At 37.5% G+C, this 24,771-nt stretch overlaps 6 protein-coding genes across 7 annotated transcripts; 3 read left to right on the top strand and 3 right to left on the bottom strand.

The window, feature by feature from the left end:
- The first annotated feature begins 303 nt into the window (after positions 1-303).
- LOC106350560 (NF-X1-type zinc finger protein NFXL1) lies at positions 304-4,545 on the top strand. Of its 2 annotated transcripts, none has more exons than XM_048757945.1 (2): positions 304-554; positions 897-4,545. In XM_048757945.1, the coding sequence occupies exon 2, from the start codon at positions 968-970 to the stop codon at positions 4,325-4,327; it is 3,360 nt and encodes a 1,119-aa protein (XP_048613902.1). In that variant the 5' UTR covers positions 304-554; positions 897-967; the 3' UTR covers positions 4,328-4,545. The 2 variants fall into 2 exon arrangements, with proteins under 2 accessions (XP_048613902.1, XP_048613903.1); XM_048757946.1 differs by having other exon boundaries at positions 353-554; positions 808-4,545.
- Positions 4,546-5,215: 670 nt separating this feature from the next.
- Positions 5,216-6,190, top strand: LOC106350587 (protein PHLOEM PROTEIN 2-LIKE A9). Its single transcript, XM_013790455.3, has 3 exons — positions 5,216-5,462; positions 5,546-5,637; positions 5,719-6,190. Exons 1-3 carry the CDS (start codon positions 5,400-5,402, stop codon positions 6,128-6,130), a joined length of 567 nt encoding a protein of 188 aa, XP_013645909.2. The 5' UTR covers positions 5,216-5,399; the 3' UTR covers positions 6,131-6,190.
- On the bottom strand, positions 6,132-7,347 carry LOC106350577 (protein PHLOEM PROTEIN 2-LIKE A10). The gene has a single exon (XM_013790448.3). It carries the CDS (start codon positions 7,345-7,347, stop codon positions 6,220-6,222), a length of 1,128 nt encoding a protein of 375 aa, XP_013645902.1. The 3' UTR covers positions 6,132-6,219.
- A 2,030-nt stretch (positions 7,348-9,377) lies between these two features.
- LOC106350595 lies at positions 9,378-10,142 on the top strand. Its single transcript, XM_013790463.3, has one exon. The coding sequence runs from the start codon at positions 9,523-9,525 to the stop codon at positions 10,036-10,038; it is 516 nt and encodes a 171-aa protein (XP_013645917.2). The 5' UTR covers positions 9,378-9,522; the 3' UTR covers positions 10,039-10,142.
- A 456-nt stretch (positions 10,143-10,598) lies between these two features.
- LOC106350602 lies at positions 10,599-12,289 on the bottom strand. The gene is made up of 3 exons (XM_013790466.3): positions 11,504-12,289; positions 11,318-11,422; positions 10,599-11,041 (listed from the first exon to the last, which is right to left on the bottom strand). Exons 1-3 carry the CDS (start codon positions 11,797-11,799, stop codon positions 10,942-10,944), a joined length of 501 nt encoding a protein of 166 aa, XP_013645920.2. The 5' UTR covers positions 11,800-12,289; the 3' UTR covers positions 10,599-10,941.
- A 213-nt stretch (positions 12,290-12,502) lies between these two features.
- LOC106350609 (calcium-transporting ATPase 3, endoplasmic reticulum-type) lies at positions 12,503-22,871 on the bottom strand. Its single transcript, XM_013790474.3, has 34 exons — positions 22,628-22,871; positions 22,494-22,544; positions 22,356-22,389; positions 22,205-22,222; positions 21,738-21,874; positions 21,286-21,360; positions 20,981-21,026; positions 20,574-20,633; positions 20,393-20,473; positions 20,086-20,171; positions 19,753-19,854; positions 19,419-19,472; positions 19,034-19,135; positions 18,545-18,603; positions 18,098-18,242; positions 17,696-17,803; positions 17,038-17,190; positions 16,712-16,816; positions 16,295-16,491; positions 15,982-16,090; positions 15,780-15,878; positions 15,553-15,698; positions 15,303-15,360; positions 15,017-15,109; positions 14,789-14,839; positions 14,537-14,668; positions 14,292-14,393; positions 14,123-14,177; positions 13,891-13,976; positions 13,548-13,696; positions 13,232-13,337; positions 13,097-13,150; positions 12,860-12,905; positions 12,503-12,783 (listed from the first exon to the last, which is right to left on the bottom strand). Exons 1-34 carry the CDS (start codon positions 22,658-22,660, stop codon positions 12,719-12,721), a joined length of 2,997 nt encoding a protein of 998 aa, XP_013645928.2. The 5' UTR covers positions 22,661-22,871; the 3' UTR covers positions 12,503-12,718.
- Between the last annotated feature and the right edge of the window lie 1,900 nt (positions 22,872-24,771).

Genomic DNA, 24,771 nt, shown 5'->3' with positions numbered 1-24,771 from the left:
TCAGGAAAAGAAAGAGGTAAAGAAAGACAGACACACATTAAGAATATGAATATAAGCGAAAGGGAAGTGTATATATATATGGGAATTTGTGAGCCGGCTCATTCTTTTTCCATATTGTATAATTCCATATATGTTAATATTCCATATAATTTATTTTTTATATTGAGCGATTAGAGGCGATTTTATCGGATACAAAACTATAAGCTGATTTTTACGGATTAGACCGGTTAAGGTCGGTTAAGTCAGCAATATAAGCCCATTTAAGGCCCACTGAAATGAGTCGGTCCACGAGTGGTCGTCAAGCAGAATAGAAAAAAAAAAAAAAAAAGAGCCGTGCCCGTCTCTCTCTCTCTCTTTCTCCCTAAAAATTCCTTTGGCTGCAGCAAAGCAAGGCGGTCTCTCACTTTCACTCTCTATAAATATCTTCTCCTCCATCGTTCTTTCCATTTTCGCCGTCACTCTCTCTCTCTCTCCCGGAGAAATCGAGCGACGAACACCTCTCATTGATTCCGCAGATTGTTCTATTCTTTTCCCTTCCGTAACTTTTTCGGCAGGTACCAATTTTTTTTTCCCCCAATTTTGTTTTGGTTGCGATTTGTTGTTTCCTTCTTCGATTCAAGCAAGATTATGTGTTGTTAGCTCTTAAAATTTCATAGATATATGATATAAAGTAGGGAACTGTATTATGGAGATTTTGAAGAAGGAGCAATATAGCTCAGGATCTTGATAACCCGATGTAGGGATTTAAATTGTATTGTTGTAGATGTGTTATTAGATTTATTTGTGGCATTTTTTTGAATTATTTAGGTGTAATGTGAAAGATTACTTTGAGCCATCAATGTTTGGAAGATGCCAATTTTCTACAATCTGAATATATTTCTCATTTGGCTGTACAGAAGCGTTTTGTGAACCCATAGTGACGACGCGTGAAGGATCTGGTTCTGTATTTGTGGAGTCAGAGAAGAACATGAGCTCTCAAGTCAGGAGAGATAGGCGTCATCAGAGTTCTCAGCAAACATGGGTGCCTAGAGGTGCTTCTACCCCGGTGGCGGTTGTAAATGAGCCTTCCCATCCTTCTGCTAATAATACAGCCGGAGTTTCAGAAACTGTTGGCCTTGGTGCTGCATCACGTCCTGTTTATCCACAAAGGCAGCATAACGGTTCTGTTCGTCCGTCTTATAATCAGCACCAAAGGAACAATAATGTTGCTGCTACTCCACCTCCACCTAATCGACAGAGAAGAAACAATATTGCTCCGGGAGCAACTCTGCCTGATGATAATCGTCAACGAGTTGGGTCTAGGACCAGGCCTGTGTATCAGGGGAAAAGGGTAGCTAAGGAGGATAACATTGCGTTGACAGACCCGAACTTGCCTCAGCTTGTTCAAGAGATACAAGAGAAGCTGGTGAAGAGTTCTATTGAGTGTATGATTTGTTACGACAAGGTTGGGAGGGCTGCGAATATATGGTCTTGCTCCAGCTGTTACTCTATCTTCCATATGCATTGTATCAAGAAATGGGCTCGAGCACCAACTTCTATTGATTTGTTGGCTGAGAAAAACCAAGGTGATAATTGGAGGTGTCCAGGTTGCCAATCTGTGCAGTTGACGTCGCCAAAAGAGATATGCTATCGGTGCTTTTGTGGGAAGAGGAAAGATCCACCCTCTGATCCATATCTGACACCACACTCATGCGGAGAGCCATGTGGGAAGCCGCTGGAGAAAGAGTTTGCAGCAGCAGCTGAGACGACCACCAGTGAGGATCTTTGTCCTCATATCTGTGTGTTGCAGTGTCATCCTGGTCCATGTCCTCCTTGTAAGGCGTTTGCTCCGCCTCGTAGTTGCCCTTGTGGTAAAAAGACGGTTCATACTAGATGCTCGGAGCGGAGATCTCTTCTTGTTTGTGGGCAGCGTTGCGAGAAGCTTCTCAACTGTGGGCGTCATCAGTGTGAAAAGACATGTCATGTTGGCCCTTGTGATCCTTGTCAGGTACTAGTAAATGCCACATGTTTCTGCAAGAAAAAAGTGGAGACTGTGATTTGCGGAGATATGAATGTGAAGGGAGAGTTAAAAGTAGAAGATGGTGTGTATTCGTGCAATTTGAACTGTGGGAAGCCGCTTGGATGTGGTAATCATTTCTGTTCCGAGGTTTGCCACCCTGGACCTTGCGGAGACTGTGACTTACTGCCCAGTAGAGTTAAGACGTGCTATTGTGGGAAAACGCGTCTAGAAGAACAGACCAGGCAGAGTTGCTTGGACCCAATTCCTTCTTGCTCAAACCTATGCAGTAAGCTTCTTCCTTGTGGATTACATACTTGCAACGAGTTGTGCCATTCAGGTGATTGCCCTCCTTGTTTAGTGCAAGTCAACCAGAAATGCCGGTGTGGTTCGACATCCAGGACTGTGGAATGCTACATAACAACTTCTTCAGAGACGGATAAGTTTGTGTGTTCTAAACCATGTGGGCGTAAGAAGAATTGTGGGAGACATAGATGTAGTGAGCGTTGCTGCCCTCTCTTGAACGCGAAGAAGAATGATCTATCCGGTGATTGGGACGAACACGTATGCCAATTACCTTGTGGGAAGAAGCTAAGGTGCGGGCAGCATTCCTGTGAATCTTTGTGCCATAGTGGCCATTGCCCTCCTTGCCTCGAGATGATATTCACTGATCTAACATGTGCGTGTGGAAATACTTCGATTCCTCCACCACTACCATGCGGGACGCCTGTTCCTAGCTGCCAGCTTCCATGCTCCATTCCTCAGCCTTGTGGCCATTCTGCTACGCATGGATGCCATTTTGGAGATTGCCCTCCTTGTTCTGCCCCAGTGGAAAAGAAATGCGTTGGTGGTCACGTGGTTCTGAGAAACATACCTTGTGGGCTGAAAGACATCAGATGTAACAAGATTTGTGGAAAGACGAGGCGTTGTGGCATGCATGCTTGTGCCAGAACTTGCCACCCGGAGGCATGTGACACTTACAATGAATCTGAAGCAGCTCTGCGTGTTACATGTGGACAGACTTGTAGTGCTCCTAGAAGAGATTGCAGGCACACTTGTGCAGCTCTTTGCCATCCTTCGCAGCCTTGCCCTGACACAAGATGTGAATTTCCAGTCACAATAACATGTTCGTGTGGTCGCATAACCGCTACTGTTCCTTGCGATGCGGGAGGAGGAAGTACCAGCAATCTTAGTGTTGATTCTATCTATGAAGCCTCTGTTTTGCAGAAGCTTCCAACTTCGCTTCAGCCTGTTGAGTCGAATGGAAGCCGAATCCCTCTCGGGCAGCGAAAGCTTTCGTGTGATGATGAGTGTGCTAAACTGGAGCGTAAGCGTGTTCTTCAAGACGCGTTTGATATCACTCCCCCAAATCTGGACTCTTTACATTTTAGCGAGAATGCTGCTATGACAGAGATTATTTCGGACATCTATAGGCGTGATCCTAAGTGGGTACTGGCTGTTGAAGAGCGCTTCAAGTACCTGGTACTTGGGAAGGCTAGAGGAAGCACAAGCACCCTTAAGGTCCATGTATTCTGCCCGATGCAAAAGGATAAACGAGACACGGTTAGACTTCTAGCTGAGAGATGGAAACTTGCGGTTAGCAATGCAGGGTGGGAGCCAAAACGGTTTACAGTGGTCCACGTAACACAAAAGTCAAAACCGCCAACACGAATCATTGGAGCTAGGGGTGGCGCTGTCTCGCTAGGCGGGCCTCACCCACCGTCCTTTGATCCGCTGGTGGATATGGATCCTAGGCTGGTGGTGTCATTACTGGATCTCCCGAGGGAGGCGAATATCAGCGCTTTGGTGCTGAGATTTGGAGGTGAATGTGAGCTTGTTTGGCTGAATGACAAGAACGCTTTGGCCGTGTTCCACGACCATGCCCGAGCCGCCACTGCCATGAGGAGGCTGGACCACGGTTCTGTATACCATGGAGCAGTGGTCGTCCAGAACGGTCAGCAATCTCCATCACTCGGTGGTAATGCATGGGGAAAACTACCTAGCAGCTCATCCTGGGATGTACAGAAAGCAAATCCATGGAAGAAAGCAGTGATTCAGGAGAGTGATGAGAACTGGGGAGCTGAAGATTCCCCCATTGGAGGATCATCTACAGATATTCAAGCCGCTGCGTGGAGATCAGCAACGAGCAACAATCCAGTGGTTACCTCAGTTAACCGTTGGAGTGTACTGGAGCCAGAGACGCCCAACACGTCCGGTTTGCAGCCACTGGTTCGGACAGAAGGGAGCAGCAGTTCAAAAGCTGCAGGTAAACAACCGGTGGAAGGCTCAAGCGAAGAAGTGGTGGATGATTGGGAGAAGGTATGTGAGTGAGACTATGAATGGACTGAGATTTTTCTACTTTTTTGTTTAGTAGTAAAAAAACGACAGGTTGCTCAGTCGTATATGATAATTTTAGACCGTATGCGTGTACCACTGCTGTGATGAGCTTGCGTCAAGAAGGTGCCCGTTTTGTCTTGGCATCTTCGACGTTTGGTTGGTTTCCATGAACTATAAAACTATATCAATGTTCAGCTGGCGATATTGTGAAACGGCTTGTTCTTTTTTTTTTTAATTGAAACTAAAGCTTTTTCTAGACAAGAAGTGATAAATACTCTGAAGTAATAATAACTAATTAACTAGTAAGGCTATTCATTCAAACCACCATACTTAATCGTAGAATCGTTTTCCCCGTTGCAACTATCTTGACATTATAATGTTTCCAGTATAAGGTGTTGAAATCACTGGGAGTCTTCTTTTCTTTTGTCAAACTTCGCCCACTTGCCAAAGTAAAAGGTGAACTAGAACAGAATCTTGAAGACCACCATTGGAGAAAACAGGAATCTAAAACAGCAAAGCTCAACGAAGTCCACACGCTTTTAGTTGCATCCTCAAATATTTCAACTTCTCCCTCAACCAGCCTATGTAAATGAAAGAAATCCAGATATTTTGTCTAATATGTAAGCGTTCTAGTGGATTCGAACTCACATCTGATAACACAGAGACGACAGCATCTAGTCTGTTAAACAAGTAGTGTCCAAAATGCCCAATACGAGTTTAGTAAATATGCGATTGGTTGGATACTCGTATAAAAAAGTTCAGATAGAAATATAAAGGAAGAGAAATAGCCACACACTGAGAATATTTGCTTTTACATTATGCGGTCCAATAGAGTTTATGCCTTTTACACGGTTGTTATTATCATTCCTATAAGCAAAGTTTACAAAAAACGTAGCGCACTTGTTGGCAAGAGGGTCCAACTTTAATATGCTCTTCTGTCACAATTTTTCTTTTTCCACATAAAATTTCACTACAGTGAAAAGAAAAAACAGATCTCTATATAAATGAGGCTGAAGAGAAGTGTACTTACATAAACAAATCAACAAAGAAGAAAGTAAGAAAGAAAATGTCTGCCCAAAAAGCTGTCAAGAGTTCTCACTACGAGGCAGAATCCAACATGGAACAAGATGTAAACTTTTTTTTTCTTTTCAGTAGCTTTTTTTTTTGTATCTGTTGCAGCTTATAAAAAACCAATCAAACTTGTTTCCATAGATCGTTAGAAAAGCATGGGTGTTTAAGCCAAGCGGTCTTAACTTCGTATGGGGTGGTGACTCTCGCTACTGGGTCATCCCTAAAGAAGACAGGTACCTACATTCTTCATCTTTACTTTCTTAACCAGTTAGGTTCTAAACAAACCGGCTTTTTGTCTTTGTTGTGTTTTCAAGGACACCTGCTGAACTGAAGATGGTGAGTTGGTTAGAAGTAACCGGTTCGTTTGATAAGGTCGAGCCAGGCAAAACGTACCGACTCGGTTTCAAAATCTCCTTCACAGGTGATGCAACCGGATGGGACAAGGCTCCGGTTTTCATGTCCGCCAAAGTCGGGAAGAAAGGGAAGACAATCTGGAAGAGGATCAAATCTATTAACACCAACTTTGATAAAATCAAAGGCGGGACAACACCGGTGAACATACCAGATGAGACTGACGGAAGATTCGAGATCTTCGTCAGCCCCACGGAACCAATAACACAAGACACCAAGCTTCAGTTTGGTTTGTATGAAGTGTGGACCGGAAAATGGAAGTCAGGTCTGTTGATCTATGACGCTTTTGTTCAAGAAGTGAACCAGAAATTATAAATGTCACAATAACCTTACCAATTTATATATGTTTCCCATCAATAAGAATCAGTTTGTGCACATACACAATAATAACCTAACCAATAGACTTAAAAATGATGGCTAACGCCAATAGGAGAACTCGGAACAAAACCACTTATGATGATGTGCAAGTACAACGCGAGGCATAACGTGACTATAACAGAAGATTTAGCACCAACATATCTAACTACTTGTCGTCCTCTCTCTATAACCTCTTCCTTAACCACTTCAAAGCTTCTTCTAAACCATTCTAGTATATTCATCATTATGAATCCCATGATTGATCTCGCAGTTTCTAGTGTTACTCTCCCCGTTACATCTAACATAAACCTTTGGTCGCTTGGAACCGCTACATCACTCCAACCGTTACTACTCTTGAACTCGTCTTCTTCTTCTTCTACTATCACGGCACTAGACCTTGGAGTAAAGACCTCATGAGAGGTCTTGACGAGAGTCTGGAGAGCACCGTTACAAACCGAAACAAGAACGTCTTTAACACTATCCTGATGTTTGGGATTAGTCAAGCCCTGGAAGATCTGATCGTAAGCGTTGATGTCCATGGTCTTCACGAGATAGACAGAGACCGCAGTGCTGGTGAATCTCTGGATGCAATCAGCTAAAAGCTCTCTACACTTGTCATCGCAAAGCAAGCTCACCCAATCAGAATCAGAATCAGAATCACACTCCACACCGTTCTCGTTAGAGTAAAGTCCAAGAACGAGATTCTTGGCGAAGCTACCAACAACAACAACAGATACGAAACCAGATCCTAAGGCCTTATCGATCACTCTATCAACAACACTTGGTCCCGAATCTGAATCGCAGCCACGAGAGACACCGATCGTGATGGCCTGAGAGGCCTTAGAGAGAGAATCCGTTAACTCGTTGGACTTGAAGATCTTAGCGATCTGTTTCAAGGTGTTTGGGAATTGATCGGAATCGGAATCGAGGAATGTTTTCAAGTCGCGAGAGACGAGGGACACGGTCTCGGCGGAGTCGGAGATCAATTCGGCTACGGAGAAGATAGCTGTGAATATCTTCGCGAGGCGTTTCCTCTTGGCGGCGAGGGATGGTGAATGGTAAAGCTTGCGGAGTCCGTAGCCGGAAACGCCGGAGATCGCGATGAGGATCATCAGCCATTTCCTTCTTCGTTGAGGTGAAAGGAGACTCTTCTCTCCCAATCGAACGAGGTCCATTCAAATTTTTGAAATTCGAATAATCTCACAAAATCCAATTTACAAAAGAGAAGGGACGATTGTAATCTAAATTACATTCTGTTATTGAGCTCGAATATGATAAAACTAAATTAGCAGATAAAGGGAGTCGCGATGCATGAAAATGAAATTTGATTGATGATGATGGAAGAGAGAAAATCGATGACAAGTTGGATAACTCTATAAATTAATAAACTAAACCATTATTTCGGTTCGCTTCGGTTCGATTTGGATATGTGAGTTTCGTAATTGTGGGTGGAGCTAGGTGGCAGCAGGCGATTCTTTATTAAGGTCCATTAATTGTGGGCTTTGTCGGGAAGGAACTTTAGTTTTCATAGGCCTGCGCCTGCTCTCTCACACAAAAGATCATTAACTTTCTTAACGTTTCATGTTAAAAAAAAAAAAAAATAGATATGGTTACACATATATTAAAGATTCAACTTGAAGATGTCAAAGAATATCAAATTCATTTCCTCATAATATTTTTTGACTAAATCTTTTCCTTTTTTGAAAGTTTTTTTTATTTTTTTTTTAACAACTTTCCTTTTTTGAAAGTTAAGTGAATATTAATGAAAACAGAAAATATAACTTTTTCAAAAAAAAAAACACAGAAAATATAATAGCAGCGTAAAACTAAAATATCTTTTTGACAGAAGTTTAGTTTCCTTTCCATTGAAAGTTTTAGTAAGGGAAGAGTAAGACTAATATAAAATGATGAATCTTATATACCAGTTTTTTCTTATTAAAGTATATATGTAAACTATACGGAACCCATCCCTTTAAAAAATATGTTTCTTTGACATAATGAGTATACACACGATGTAGTTACCAGAAAAGATGTATCTTATTATACTGCAGTTCAAGTCAATATGACGATATTACATGTGTCGTCTGTCAAAAGAAATCTTGTTAACTACCGACTTGATTAAATCAAAAAGGATATGCAACACAGGGTTTATGTTTGAATAATTTAGTTGTGTTCTAGAAGCAATGTTAGTTTTGACGTCGGACATGTCTCCACATGTTTGTTCTTATCTAATTTACATTTTTCTAATAAGATGTGCCCACTTACCTGCCAAAAAGAAAAGTCCAAACCTATCAATGTTTCTTTGCCACGCTTCCCATAATCTGTGTCCGCCCCACGTTTCCCAACTTTTTAAATATGCTATAATAGATAAATAAATTCTAGATGTTCATCAAATATAGACCTGGTTACAAGTTTCATAGTAGGGAAACCACAAGGGTTTTGAAGTTGGCTGTTAAACTGTTTACGGTCCAAAGTTTTTTTTTTTTGCCACATCTTATACCTTAGTAAGTGAGGTTAGGAAAATGTACAAAAATAATAATCATTGAGTCCTATTCAAATCTAAAGTGAAATCGATTTTGGTAACGTTTATAAGTCTAAGGAAACTTCTAAGAATATAAAATCGACAATCTAGTCTTCACTGGTTATTAATACTTTATTCTATATTTTCTATAAATTGAATAAGAGAAAAATAAACAAGTATGTCGTCGATAAATAGATAAATCTATTTTTCTACGACTTGAAGAAAAATACACAACATTGACTTAACCCGTACCATTCAGGCTTTGACGTTCGTATTTTCTTGACATTTAAATTTGAACAAAGAAAAACGCGAAAATAAACGAGATAATTGAAGGCGGCGTTATTACTCCATGTCATAATACTTATCCAATATTAGGTACTAGTAGTCCACATATAATTTACCTTTTCAATACCAAACCTAGGTTAATTTCAATTCACGTCAGTATAATCTGTAATTCACATGCTACAAACTACATGTTGAATCCAATTTATATAGTGAAAATTGAGAACTAACGCACTATATTTCAATATGTATATCAACAAAAACATGTTAATGATTACTATCAATGGGACCTTGTGATTGCTCTCTTCCACACTCTTTTCACAATTATTTTCCACGAACCCAGCTATTAACAAAATCCTTAAAAGTCACGTTTGATTCTCTCAATTATTTCTTCTTTAACGTATCTCTTTAAAAATTATCATTATAAAAATCAAATCGCCATTTAAAAACCCTTACAACCACATCACACTCCAAAAACCAAACCCATCATTTCAAACACACCAAACAAACAAACAAAAAAACTCAAAACCATTCTCCAAAGCAGAGCATGAGCAACGGAGGACAAAGCCACAACAAGTTCTTGAGAATCATCTCAACACCTTTCCGAGCTTTAGGCAAGGCTTACGTCAGAAGCATCACTGGTTGTGCCGCTCGGACTCAGTATCCATCCTCCTCTTCCGTCTCCACTGCTTTTCCAAGAAGCAAGAGCTCTTCCTCCGCCGCCTTCTCGTCCTCAGCATCTACACGTAGAACAACTGATTTTGGGATTGGCGATGATTACAGCGAGCTAGTGAGAGCTGCGTCGGTTAGGAGTTTAGGGCACAAGAACGAGATAGACATGTTTATACAAGAGAAGGTGAAACAAGAGAAGCTGCAACTGGAGATGCAGAAGAAGATGAAGTATGGAGGGCTGCCGAAGAGCTCTAGCGTGGGGATGGCGAAGATAGATGAAGAGGAAGAAGGAGAGGAAGGATCTGTGAATCCGAAGACGACTAAGAAAGTCTCTGAGCTTTTGTATCCTCGTAGCAAATCATATGCTGTTACTGGTAGCCCTAAGTATTAGTATTTTTTTCCCCTCTTTAATTTAGTAATTTGTGGATTGATTTTTGATATTTTTTAGCTTTGATTTTCTGCAACAAAGAAATAATGATAGAATTCGATAAACTACTCTCGATTCAGAAACAAGTTTGGTTGATATTTGAAGTTTAATAGGTAAATACGACCTTCTGTGTGTTTCAATGATTTTGCATTTTTTATGTTAAGTTTTGAAGTTACTTTTAATTTGTATTTTATACATTTTGGGGAAAATAAAAAGAAAACATGCATTATGTCATTCGAATACACATTAGTTCAACAGGGGTGTTAATTTTATTAATTTTCTTACCATACTTATGAATTACTGTTTCACACATTTAAAAAATATATATTTGGTGAATAATGTATAGAAACATACAATTCTCATACCTTAGAGCATGATTCTCCCTTTCACCCCAAATAGGTTTCTTAGTGAGTTTTTAATTAATAAAAGTAACCTAAGAACTTTAGTTAAGAGACCTTATAATTTTTTTTTTTGAATTATATGAACTGCCAAAAACATCTCTAGTGAATCTCTACAAACAATTGTTTCATTTTGATTTTCTTTTAGCGAGATCATAACCTCAAAGAAAATTTTGTTTTCTTTTTACTCAGAAATTGCTATGGGGTTGAGCTAGAGTGGACACTACAATTTCTTCTATGATCAGTCTCATAATTCCAAAATGGGAGGGACCAAAGAACTACTGTTTTAACATCATACTAAACAATTGATGAGTTCCAATTATTATAACAGGAAATGGATAGAACCTGCTTTCTACCTCTCACTCCTAGACGAGGTGTTGCCAAGGTAATGAAACTCATCGGCTCGAGCCCAGCAAGGCTACCTCGCGGAAGATGTGAGTTCCCAGAGTTAAACATACCTCAATGAGAGTCACAAGTACTGGTTGCTTGACGATGATACAGGAGGAGGAGCTTCAGTCGAGAGCTCAAAGGGTGTGAGCCAAAGGCACTCCATAGAAAAACAAAAGTCTCTGCCATAATTAACAACACAGTCAACTTCTATACCTTCACCAGTGATATGAGAAAACCTAAATACAGAGCTAAAATACAGAGCCAAAGTTCCAAACATTTAGCAGTTTGCTTGGTTAAGAACTAGATACGCCATGACAGATCATAACAGAACACTAGTGTGAAGACTTTTTTATCCCCAAAATGAGACAAAACCCACTAAAGAATGGTGACTATAAGCATTTGTATATCAGTCCAATAGATTCATACCAAAATAATTCACTGAAATTAAGACTCACTTGTGTTGTGGATTAGTCAATTCAAGCAATGGCTTGACATGGTTCTCTGTAGAATAGGCAAAGTCTCTCCATTTCCATCCTCGAACTCTACCATCATCACCACAACTACACAATTTTTCCAGAATTTCACATCAAACTCAGAGCTTTGAATTAACTAATGAACACAATGGTAAATAACTAACCCACATCAATCTAACGCTCAGAGCCTTGACCTTCCTCAAGACGCGCCGTTTCCTCGCCAGTGAAGAGGCGTCGCGGACTGGAGCAGTTTCCAGGGTGGAGAAGAGAGGAATAGAGGTCCGTGGAGAGGGACGAACCATTAGGAAAGGGGAGGCAATCTGTGCATGTAATGTGGGAGCGGCGCGGCGGAAACGACGATGCGATCGGAGAAACCGCTCCACCGCCGGAAGCTGGAAAAATAATCTGGCCTTTTTAAGGGGATTGGTTTCAGCTAGCTTTCGTAGAGATCTGTAGAACGCCATCGGTCATCAACGTTTTCGTCTTCCCTCAATGATGACACGTGATTGTATAACCTTTGTAAATCACTCATTAACCTAAAAACACGTGATGGTTACAAGGCTTTAATTTTTTTTTTATTTAAATAAATCACTCATTAACCTAAAAACCCTGCTAAGGATCGCCCGATAATGGTGGTCTTAGACAGTTAACCTCATGAACATATTTTTTTTGTTTATTTCTGATCTAAGAAATTTTTGAGGGAATATAAATATTTATGTCAATTTTCGGCTTTATCATATGAATGATAAAGTTTCTTGTTTCAGTATGATGATTATTAAAGCAAGGAAAGCGTTGTGTTTGCCACTAATTCACGGAATCGAATTTTGTAAACTTTTCTTTCGTGTTATGATTATTTATATTATTCTTGTTTGTCCCCAGTCACCGCCAGACTGACAAGTGACAACTAAATCTACTTTGCCTAATCAATATTGTATATAGAGGGGCTGCTCACTGTTAAAAAGTTATAATTAACTACGTTTTTGTCCCAAGACTGATAGATACCAAGTACCTGATCAAAATATCTTACGTCCTTTTTTTCATTTTTTTTTCTTTTCTTATAACACAAATAAGAGAGACCGACACCTTTTTCCGTGACATATGATCTTGGAAACTCTGCCTTATTGTGAACCAATCAAATATAGATTGCTCCTAAGTTCAGACTCGATCGGCACAAAGAGCGGTAGTATACTAAATGTTGATTTGATGTAAGAATACTGCGAAACTGGTTACACCAAAAACAAAATTCGGAAAGAGTCTAATAATGGTGTGCTGGGGCCTTCAGGATTTGCATTACAATCTATTAAGATTCCCTTTCTCTCTGTGTGTCGGTGTGTATCTGCCAAAACTCACCCAAAAAAAAGCCATTTCTTTGTTTTGTCATCCTTACTTGTCACGCCGGTCCTTAGGGAGTAAATCCGTCTTCCTCAGTCTGAACCTGAACCTCAAGCCTACATTAACAACACACAGAAGAACACATCAGATTCAGGATGATAGGTGGTGTCTTAAAAGTAATTGAAACATTACCGGTATTTCTAGAGAGGAACTTTAGAACCTCATCGATGATGATAACCTGCAGTATTTACAGAAAGATTCAAATTAACTAATCATTTCAAGGAACTTAATTGATTTCATAACTCTCATCTCATATCTGAATGATCAGCCTACTGTCATGCAATTCCTTGATGAGTTTTAAGGTGGTCTATATAGCAAGGTAAGGTTTCACTGTGAGAGTTAGTAGACTATCAAGAAGAGAAAACTTACAGGAAACGAAAGATATAGAACGGCGGTCCATTCGGCCCAGGACAATGGCGTAACCTATATTAGCAGTAAACATGAGAGGATTAAAAACAAGAAACGGCTATGCCATACAGGGTTTGTGGAAGAGACGAAACTTACAGAAAATAAGACTGCGAGTGGATGAACATATAATATTAGCATGTGCAGAACCATCGTCAGGATAATTGAGCCAACAAGCCATAGATTACTCCTTGGGGTTATAACCCTGCAATCACATACAATCTTTACTAAGGCTTAATCCAATATTTGTTGATGGATGTCACTCCACCGAAATTCACATGTTAGTAAATATAGATGGATAGTATATACAACGGCATAATTTATCTTTTATTTTATTTTATTTGATCTAGTTAAAAGACCCCCCCTAATGTAATCAGCTGTTAACAAGGAAAGAATGAAAGAAAGGTATTCTTACAGAAGGGATTGATTTTCACTGAGGTTATTTAGAGCGTTAAACATCTCTACGACAACAAGTACTGTCATAGCCACGGTCGACGGATGCCGATCCTCAAATATGCTGCAGGGATAACTTGTCTCTCTAAGTGCGCACGTTTCAAAGTTCATCTGAAATGATATTGTGAATATAACTGAAAACAGATTCCAATTGCAATAACAACGTTGGATATGAATCATTTAGTAAGAAACTTGGGCAGTAACTTTAAAAATGCTGAGGTTTACAAATATGAATGTTGACAAATGTACAATCAATATCAGATTTAGGGATGAAATAATCAGTAAGCCATAAGAAAGAATCTAACCAGTTCACTGTAAGTAAGTTTTGGACCACCTTCAGAATAAACAAACCACCATATAAAGCCAGCAACAGTTGCCAGGCCAACATAAACTGCCAAAAGATAACAAATTAATCCTTTTGTTGGATAGATGTCTGAAGCCACAAAGTGACCTTTCAGTACTTGGCCACGAAGATTTCAAGATCCTAGTGTCGCATAATGATTAAGATAAGTTACAGAACCAACATTTTTATTTTACCTCCTATAACCAGATAGCGGAAGAATAACCACCCAGTGACCACTGCTTCACCAACCTGGAATTTAACAACAATCAAAACAAAAATGAAGATACAAGTTTGATAGAAACTGGCACAGCAACTATTTGCAAATTACTCTACAAGGTGTTACAGTACAGTTACAGCTCCTACCTTTCGAGGCTTTGCCTTCATGACATCGGAATCTTGTTTATTGAAGCCAATGGCAGTGGCGGGCAATCCATCCGTCACCAAATTGACCCACAAAAGTTGAACCTACAAAGTTATACCATAACAATCATTGATTTAGACACGCTTTATAAAAGTAAACTTTGCAGATACGACTGTCACGATATTGGTGCGATTGAACTGGAATCTATTGAGAGTACAAAGTTTACTTCCAGGTTAAACAAACTCACAGGCGCCAAGGTATCAGGGATTCCCAGTACAGCTGCTACAAATATACACACCACTTCTCCAATATTTGAAGAGATCATGTATCTAATAAATTGCTTAGTGTTATTATATATAGCTCTTCCTTCCGCAACAGCCTGTCAAGAAGAGAAAATGTTTAGGAGTTGCACTAACGAAGATACCGCAGTGTGATTTGTAGCCTTGAAAACCACGCTGAACCATTTATGCGACGTGTATATGGAAGAAAACAAACATACCGCAACTATTGAAGCAAAATTATCATCAGCCAAAACCATATCTGAAGCACTCTGGAATTCAGAAACAGTTAGAGAAAAATAGGTTAAACGAAGAAGAGCTTAGAGATATGAACTCTTGGCAAACCAGTTTATTGAAGGGATGAAGAGTCCAGTAATAGTAATTTTACTATTCTGCAAAATATAACAATCACACAAGATGCAAATCAAAAACGAAAACAAGGTAAATACCTTTGCTACAGCAGTTCCAGAACCCATGGCAATCCCAATGTCAGCTTTCTTCAATGCAGGAGCATCGTTGACGCCATCACCAGTCATTGCCACCTAGGAGAACAAGGTTCATGTGTTCAACGGTTAGAAGTAAGAACCTCTTCTCTAATGAGTAAAAATGTTAAGAAACATAAAAAAAATTGTAAGTTTAAACAAAGCCACTAATGGAAAATGTGAATATACACAAACGAAGACAAAAAGGAAGAAGTGTAATAAATAATAACATAGTGAAAAGGGGGGGAGTTACCACTTCATTTTGGTTCTGTAGGGCTTCAACAAGCATCCTTTTGTGGGAAGGTTCAACCCTACACGCAGAAAACTATGGTTTCTAATAGACGATTATAAAACTTTACAGAAGAAACAGAAATACGTGTGATGATTAAAATTCATGTTCCTTGCTTCTAAGAACACTATCAATAAAGGAATCGTGTGATGATTAAAATTCATGTTCCTTGCTTCTAAGAACACTATCAATAAAGGAATAGTTTTACAAATACCTGGAAAAAAGCGTCATCCTTCGCAATGCTAGATTTTGTTGCACCGCTGGAAGCCGTTCAAATTCAGAAGCCGTGTAAGACAGACCAGAAAAGTCGACCAGATTGTCGAATGCCCCTATTTTTCTACATATCGACTCTGCTGTGGACTGAAGTTTCATGCTAATCAGAATAAGCACTCTAAAAGATATAGATTATTAAAAATTTGCATGTGCTCAAATTTCTAGTACCTTGTTATCCCCGGTTACAACTATAACACGAATCCCAGCGGTCATACACGCAAGCATAGCATCTCTCACTTCTTTTCGCGGTGGATCAAGCATTCCCACCTTCAAAGGAAGTACAAGATAATCAAGTCTCCATCAGTATAAGAAAAATGATGAATACTCATTAAACTCATTCCAATTTATCATATTTGAAAGAAAGGCGTACCAACCCAATAAACGTCAAGTCGTTCTCATTATCATAGGAAATAGTTTGTTGACCATGGGGCACGGTTTTAAATGCTAACGCTAAGCATCTCAATGTTTCATCTCCAAAACTGTTGGAAAGATACATGGTCAGAAAATGGAACCAACACTTCATTCATATATTTAAAGAGCAAAATTGCCATTACAAGTGAGAATACAAGCATCAAATGATATCATCATTAAGTAATAACAAAAATAAATCAAATTCCATTAAACGAGTTGATGTCTAACCTGTGGAACCTAATCAAATTCCATTAAACGAGTTGATGTCTAACCTGTGGAACCTCGACTCAAGCTCTGCACGGGAAGCAGCAGTTAATGGAACAACAGAACCATCACTGTTGCAGAGAAGTTTGGTACACCTAGCAATTATACTTTCTGGAGCACCCTTTGAGAACATTACATCCATTTGCTTATGGCTACACAGGACGCTCATCATTTTGCGGTCACGTGTAAACTCCAAAACATAAACCTGAAAATTTAGAATAAACATGACCATCAATTACTCATATTAAATTACTACGAATTGTTTGAAATATAATGTTCCGAGGTCATTATCAACTAATATGTGTGTAACTACAAGAGTAATGAAGTATATGCGTAACAAAGAAGGACGGCTCTTTATTCCCTAAGCTAAATGCATGTAAATAACGGCCAACACAACAAACAGGTTGGTTTTATTAGAGCAGCACCTTCTTAAATTGGTTTTCCCAATAATGGTTGCAGTATGCTGCACGTTCATGCTTGCTCAACATGTTTAGAGCAGACGGCATCGAATCAAAACCAGGGAGGCCGACCTGAAAATTAAGCAACATAAGTAAGTTGAACGGTCCTTCAGATTCTAGACATGGTAAGTTCAACCTCTGCGCAGAGTGTACAGTAAGATGACAAGAAATGGAAGGTAGCGATCAAGTCTAAGATTCAATATGAGACTGGCCAGAACCGTCTGTTATGTTTCATGATCCTTCTTGTTGTGGAAACGAATTCTACTAAAGAAAGAATTTACAAAAATACAAACCTTTTCGGCAAGAACTCGAAGAGCAACTTCAGTTGACTCTCCAATTTTTTCATAAGAGTCCTTGTCTGGATTGTATTGCAAAATGGAGTCATTGCAGAGTGATGAACACATTGCTAAATGGTGAAGGCATGGTGACTGAGCAGGGAAGTCCAGCTGCAAAAGAAGAAAACATAATGTTGTGTGCTGTTACGAGGCATGTCCGTGTAGTTTGTAGCTTGCTATGGAGTTGTTCGTCTTTTGTCTTTCACAATTATAAATCATTGATATGTACGATAAAATGATTAAGATTATAAGGGAAGAAACTCCTATGAAATTTTAAAAATCAAATGAGAAAAGCGGAACATAATATACAAGAAAATGTATAAAAAATAAAAGAAGAAGAAACCATGATTCTTCTACTAGTATGATACAAAATGGGAAGGAAGAAGAAACCAGAAGTTAACGAGCTTTCCCTCGAATATCATCTTTAAGATCTATTGCCATCCAGATCACATTATCAATCAATCCTGAGATATAATTTTCAGTTCAAGCTGTCCTTGTGTTGTTGATATTAGTTTGGGAGCATGTAGGTAGGTAAGGCAACTATCACTCGGCCTCACAACTATCATGTACAAAATAGTTGGCCAATTACATAGTCCAGAGGAGAAGTAATAGTTACCTGCTGGCCATTGTTGTCAAAGACGGTACCTTCGGGTGCATAAGTTGTCCCGCTAACACTGAACTCGTTAATCACAGGACCATGGTCTGTAGATTGGACTACGCAGATCTGACATACAAGTACGAGAGGAAGAATATTCAAATATTCTATTTGAGACACCAAAATGAGAAAATTTACATGCAAAATTTTAACTAGTTTAAGTTAGTTACTCACAAAATCACATGATCTACAAGCAAATTGTTATTTTTTCTTAGTTAGTCCTAAAATCTCTATCTAACTACTTGCCAAGATTTGCCAACCAAAGATGTTTAAAAAAAAACAATTCAAATAGAAAACTGTAAGTGGCGGAGATACCAATAATAAGAGTTAACATGGTCATGCACTGAGGATTATAATGCTAACCTTAGAAACGGACATCATATTGGTTGTCAATGTTCCAGTCTTGTCACTGCAAATTACAGTAGTGCAGCCAAGCGTCTCGACAGATGGCAATGACCGAACAATGGCATTCAAACGAGCCATTTTCTTTGTTCCAAGAGCTAAACACCTAAATCCCAAAGCCATCATAACCAATTTAAGTCACAATATAGTAACCAGGAGTAGCTACGAATGTGGAAGATGACTAATAATATTAACAGCAAAGAATTTTGGACTCAGCCAGCACAAAAGCGAACTGAAACTTAAAAAAAAAATTGCAATTTGATGATCGTAAGAGCCACCAAACTTCTCTGGGAAATTCTTCGTATCCACGACACACTAGAGTTCCGCAGAAATCATCCTAAGTTTCAACTACCATTAGCCTTTTCCTAATATTGATATTTGCTAGCAAAGGAATTAGTGAACACTTACGTTGTAACAACAGCAGGGAGTCCTTCAGGAATAGCTGCAACAGCAAGGGCAACTGCAATCTGGGAAAATAAAAGCAAATCACCAATCCTGTCACCAAAATAAACAGTATATGGCATATTTTAAGTTGGTAAAAAGGATCTGATTACAATCTTCAGCGTTTAATCACAATGAGGGGGATACATGGAGCAGAACTTCGGTAAGTCATAAATTTGTTACTGAGTGAAGATAAGAAACGCAGCCATGATTCGTGACAGCCTTAAACTTAATAGTCAACAATGTTTAATAGCGACTCGTTGCAGAACGATAATTTCTTATTTTTGTGACTTCGCTACTTAAATCTAGAAAGTCTATCTAGGGATGTCACCGAAAGAACGGAGAAGCAACATCTATCTTTTGTTATCACAGCAAGAGCGGAACACACGCAACTAATTTTGTACTTCCAAACTACAAATTCAAAACTGTCATAAAGAGAACAATAAATTTCTGTACCTTGAAATAGTGAATTGCGCCTTTGAAAAAGCCACCGTGAGAAGGGTCACTGAAGTGACCAATGTTGACAACCCACACAAGTACACAAATCCCCGCAATCACCTATACGAACAGAATAGATTACATTGTGAGAGAACTTTAAGTTATGTTGAGAAACATATAAAAATACCAAGGAAATTAACTAACTATCTTTGCAAGAGATCTCTGCCACATCAGTCATTTGACAGAACATTTTTTATTTTCTGTGAATTATTTCACACTTGCTTAAATTGTAACTGAGAAAATTTGACATCCAAGGGATGGGAAACTTCATACAGACTTGTAACTAAAGTAACTCTTCAAAATGAGAGAAATTTAAACTTTCAGAAAAGGAAATAGTTTTCACCTTAGCCAAAAAGCTGCCAAACTCGTCCAGCTTCTTTTTCAATGGAGTTGCCTCCTATGACAGTAGCATTTACAAATAAGAGAGAAAAGCCTAGTAGTTATAACGCACTTCGAAACAGATGGAAAAGAACCACCACCAGACAGGCTATGCAGCAGGAAATAAGTCTACCATGTCAAAAGCGTAAAGAGTCAAACAATTTAGTGAAGGAAATTGAAGTCAATTAAAGGTACAATATAACCTTCTTTTATGAGAGAGTTCTGACTGGTAATAAAGCATATTAAACTACGCATGGTGCATATCAGATAGAAATAAAAGAATATTGATGATAGCTTACATCATCTGTGTGCAACATAGAATCGTGTATGCTACCCATCGCAGTGTTCGAACCAACTCCAACGACAACAGCCCTGCCCCTACCCGCGACCACATCAGTTCCCTGGCAATCATTATACATTCTACTAAATTAGACACAGATAAAGAGGTGTAAAGAGGTAACTGGAACCAGAAATAGATAACTACAACAGGTTTTAGAGCCTAAATTCTAATAGTGAGAAACAAATAAGAATATTACAGCTCGTTAAGGTGAACGCATGAAATAGAACTAGATCTCTAGATACATGAAATGATAAGACAGTTAGCTAATGTACGTATGAGTATTAACTCGTACCGAAAATAAAATATTTTTCTTGTCTTGGTAGACAGCATTTGTTGTTAAAGGACAGTCAACATCTTTCTCCACAGAGCAGCTTTCACCTGCAATTTAAGGGGGAAACAATTGGTAATGAGGGAATGAATATAGCGCACTCTACATGAAAAGAACCACCATCGTTATTGAAACTCTAATGTTATAAGAAAATGCATGTTCACTAACTGGTAGAGAAAAAGGTTGGCATGAAGTTGTAGTAATCACCAACTGGCATCTATAGTTATTGTGCCTAGTAAAATAAGAAGTTATGAGTAACACGATGACATACCAGTTAGAATTGCTTGATCAACTCGTAACTCATTGCTAGACATCTCAATCATCCTAAGATCAGCTGGAATCTTACAGCCCACTGTTTCACATGCCAGCGTCACGAAAAGCAGACATTAATAATTTAGCAAAACTCTGAGCCATTGCCACAAAACTGCGTTTTGGTGAGAGAGCACACATACCAGCCACTTCAACAATGTCGCCTGGCACCAGCTCTGTTGCTGGTAGTATAGAAAAGCACCCTGCCATTGCATACATGTTAATATGGAATGTCGTCAACCTAATAAAACTTGGAGATAACCAAAAACTGGAACAACGCCCCGAACACAAAAGGAAAGAACACAGAAACATTTTTAAATACCTAAATCTTAAATGTCATTTTAGACAAAATGAGCTATTAGCTTGGAAGAAGAAGAGTTGCCAAGATACAAAGTTTCTCTAGAGGAGATAACAACATCATATAACGATAGGCTAATAAGCAGCTTAAATAATAGTTCACTGTAAGAATCAAAACCAATGAAAGGACAAACACTCAGCGTATATTTTGCAGCGATACTAATCAATGGACATATATATAACTTGTAAGTACCATTTCGCAATACTGTGGCTATATTTGCTTGGTAGGCACGTAGCTCCTACAACAGGACAAAGAGAGAACAGAGATGGTGGATAAGTAAATGTTACAGCTTACAACCAAAATAATATCTAAGCTTAACATAATCTTTAAGCCCATTTAAGTTTGTCGTGCCCCTGACAACACACCTTGTGGAAAGACACGAAAGAGAAAAATGACTGATCTTGCACTGTCCAGTATATTTAAAATAATTTATTTTCAAGGAAATCTGATATGTATCCGCAAATATGTCATCACTTAAACAGTAGCAAAAAAACTACCTCAAGAGCCTTCTCAGCATTAGTCTCCGTAATTACCCCCACCGCCGCATTTGCAGCCAATATCAGCAGAATCACCTGTGATGGAATAGTAAATTCAAAGAAGAACTGGGATACTCAGAGAAAGCTCCACATGCAAAATTTGGTTTATGGAAGTCTTGGTGAAGGTGCAATCATATACTAAATTAAATGGAGTCATATAACAGAACAGAATCTTATACATGCGGAAATCTCTCAGCTAGTGAAGACTTTTAGTCGGCTTATAGATATCTTATTTAGAACGTCACAAAAGAATAGGCAGTCTAAAGAAAACATAAATAACTAATTTTCACAAAGACCACAGAGATAAGAGAAAAAAACAAGGTTTCAAGATTAAACTCCACCCAAATAAAAAACACTAGCCGATCCATTAAATGAAAGCCATTTTGAGTGGTAAAAAAATATGTTGGACTTACAAAAGGCTCCAGAAATGCTGTTAAACCAGTCTCTCCGTTGGCCAAAGCCAATACGAATGAGACAATTGCAGCCACAATCAATATCTTAACAAGTAAATCATCAAACTGTTTGAGAACCAGTTTCCAGAATGGAGTTCCTGCGTATTAATTAAGACGAAGATAAGAAAAACTGACACATGTGGTAAGAAGATCCATAAAGAATTCTATCACGATAAACTAAGACATTCTCAAGAAGAGAAGTTAAAGAAAGATCAATTGTTTTTGCAAAAGAAGAGCTCTATTCTAGACAAATGAACCAACCGTGAGCATGTGAAAACAAAAATGAAATCACCTGTGATAACTGGTCAAATCATCAAATCGCTAAAACAATCTAGAACCATGATGCACATATTTTTCAGGAAACCTCTAAGCAAAATATAATTAAGGAAGTAAGGATGAATTTCAAAGACAGTTACTGAAAAACTTACTTTTCTCTTCGGGCAGCACTGCACGTTGTGTGGAAAAAACATGCATAAACATTAAACGAAGAAGATTAGAACAAAACAAGATTGAAATGAAACTTCATAAAAAAACTTTGAATCTTATAGAAATGCAAGAGAATAGGAAGTAATACAATACCATTCCTGCCGTAAAGTCTAGAATGATGATCAACCTACAAATGCAGTGATCAGGGACACATTAAACATTGAGCTTTCAAAGTGACTGTAACAAGTTAAAGGTTTCAACTTCCAAACAATTGGGTTCAGAAACTCATACCTGAGAATCAGAAAGGCCCTTCGTTGAGTCTACCCCAAAGAAATCAAGCACCTGCATTGACAACACAAACCCATCATCACCGGTTTGATGTGCAATCGCAGCCACGAGATTGACAAGTGGAAATGCATAGCCACCTCTGATACGGATCTGGCGTATGCCTCTTCCATTTTGGGATAAAACTTTGTATGAAATTTTCCGAAACGTCGATGGGTTGCTGAGGGAATTGAGCTGAAATTCTAGAAGACTAGACGAAGAAGATGAGAACTTGTAACGCCGTCTGCTTCTCCATGAGCTTCCTTCCCCTTCTGCTTCTCCGTCTCTGATCAGCTCGCTGCCTGAGAGTGAAAGTCAAGACACACGCTATAGCGGGTAGGCTTCCCTCTCACGCGAGGCCCATTTACTGTCGCGTGAGACCCATTTAGTGATTTTGTTTTCCTTACGAAAATAACGTAACGTAGGCCCAACTATGAATAATTCCATACATCCCCGTTATTGAGAAGCATTTAAAAAATTAGAACCTTAATTTTGTATTAATTACAAAAAACCTAAATCCTAAGTGGCACTCTAAATACTTTCTAAATTCTATTTCAAAGAATTCTAGAGCATCTAATATAAAGTATAGTTTAATCTAATGGTGTCACATTATTTCATAATTATATAACACTAGAGAACATTATATTAACCTAAAATATAGGAAGTGTGTATTATTTCCTTAAATAAAAGCTACGGAATTACCTAATATAATTTACATATATATGGCAATTAATGATTATGAATAATAAAGATTTGATAACAATTTTTGCATCCTTCTTCATTTTTGTTTAAATTTATATTATTAAAAAAAATTAAACAATCACATTAACCATATAATAAAAAAATTAGATTTTTTCTTATATGTTATATTTTGAATTTTTTAAAATGACTTTAAATTATAAAAATGAGGAAACCTTATATGTTATATATTTTTTTTTAAAACGACTTTAAAATACAAAAAAGAGGATACCTTATATGTTATATTTTTCTTATATGTTAGATTTTTTCTTATATGTTATATTTTGAATTTTTTTAAAACGACTTTAAATTACAAAAAGGTAAGTTTTCCTTAAGTAAACGACTAAAAACATTAAAATGACATGTATCAATTCGATGGTTGATTTGAAAGCTTTCAGAACCATATGGAAGATAAAAGTCAAAATAATTTAACCGTGGAAACAATATTGTTCACTTTTTTCAAGTATGTGTTCGATAGAAAAAATAAGGTTCTTATGTCATAATTTGTTTAATGTTCACTAGAGAATATTATATTAACCTAAAATATAAGAAGTGTGTATTCTTTCCTTAAATAAAAGTTACAGAATTACCTAATATTATTTACATATATATGACAATTAATGATTATTAACAATAAAGATTTGATAACAATTTTTGCATCATTCTTCATTTTTGTTTAATTTTATATTTTTTTTAAAAAATAAACAATCACATTAACCATATAATAAAAAAATTAGATGTTTCTTATATTTTATATTTTGAATTTTTTATAATGATTTTAAATTACAAAAATGAGGAAACCTTATATGTTATATATTTTTTTAAAATGACTTTAAAATACTAAAATGAGGACACCTTATATGTTATATTTTTTCTTATATGCTAGATTTTTCTTATATTTTATATTTTAAATTTTTAAAACGACTTTAAATTATAAAAATGTAAGTTTTCCTTAAGTATACGACTAAAAATATTAAAATGACATGTATCAGTTCGATGGTTGATTTGAAAGCTTTCAAAACCATATGTAAGATAAAAGTCAAAATAATTCAACTGTGAAAACAATACTGTTCACTTTTTCAAGAATGTGTTCGAGGGGAAAAATAAGGTTTTTATGTCATAATTTGTTTAATGTCCACTAGAGAACATTATATTAACCTAAAATATAAGAAGTGTGTATTCTTTCCCTAAATAAAAGCTACAAAATTATCTAATATTATTTACATATATATGACAATTAATGATTATGAATAATAAAGATTTGATAACAATTTTTGCATCCTTCTTCTTTTTGTTTAATTTTATATTATTAAAAAAATAAACAATCACATTAACCATATAATAAAAAAAATTAGATTTTTTCTTATATGTTATATTTTGAATTTTTTAAAATGACTTTAAATTACAAAAATGAGGAAACCTTATATGTTATATTTTTAAAAAAAACGACTTTGAAATACAAAAATAAGGACACCTTATATGTTATATTTTTCTTATATGTTAGATT

Source organism: Brassica napus, chromosome C5, assembly GCF_020379485.1.
Source record: "Brassica napus cultivar Da-Ae chromosome C5, Da-Ae, whole genome shotgun sequence".
Taxonomy (NCBI): Eukaryota; Viridiplantae; Streptophyta; class Magnoliopsida; order Brassicales; family Brassicaceae; genus Brassica; species Brassica napus.
This window is presented reverse-complemented; position numbering and strand designations above follow the sequence as displayed.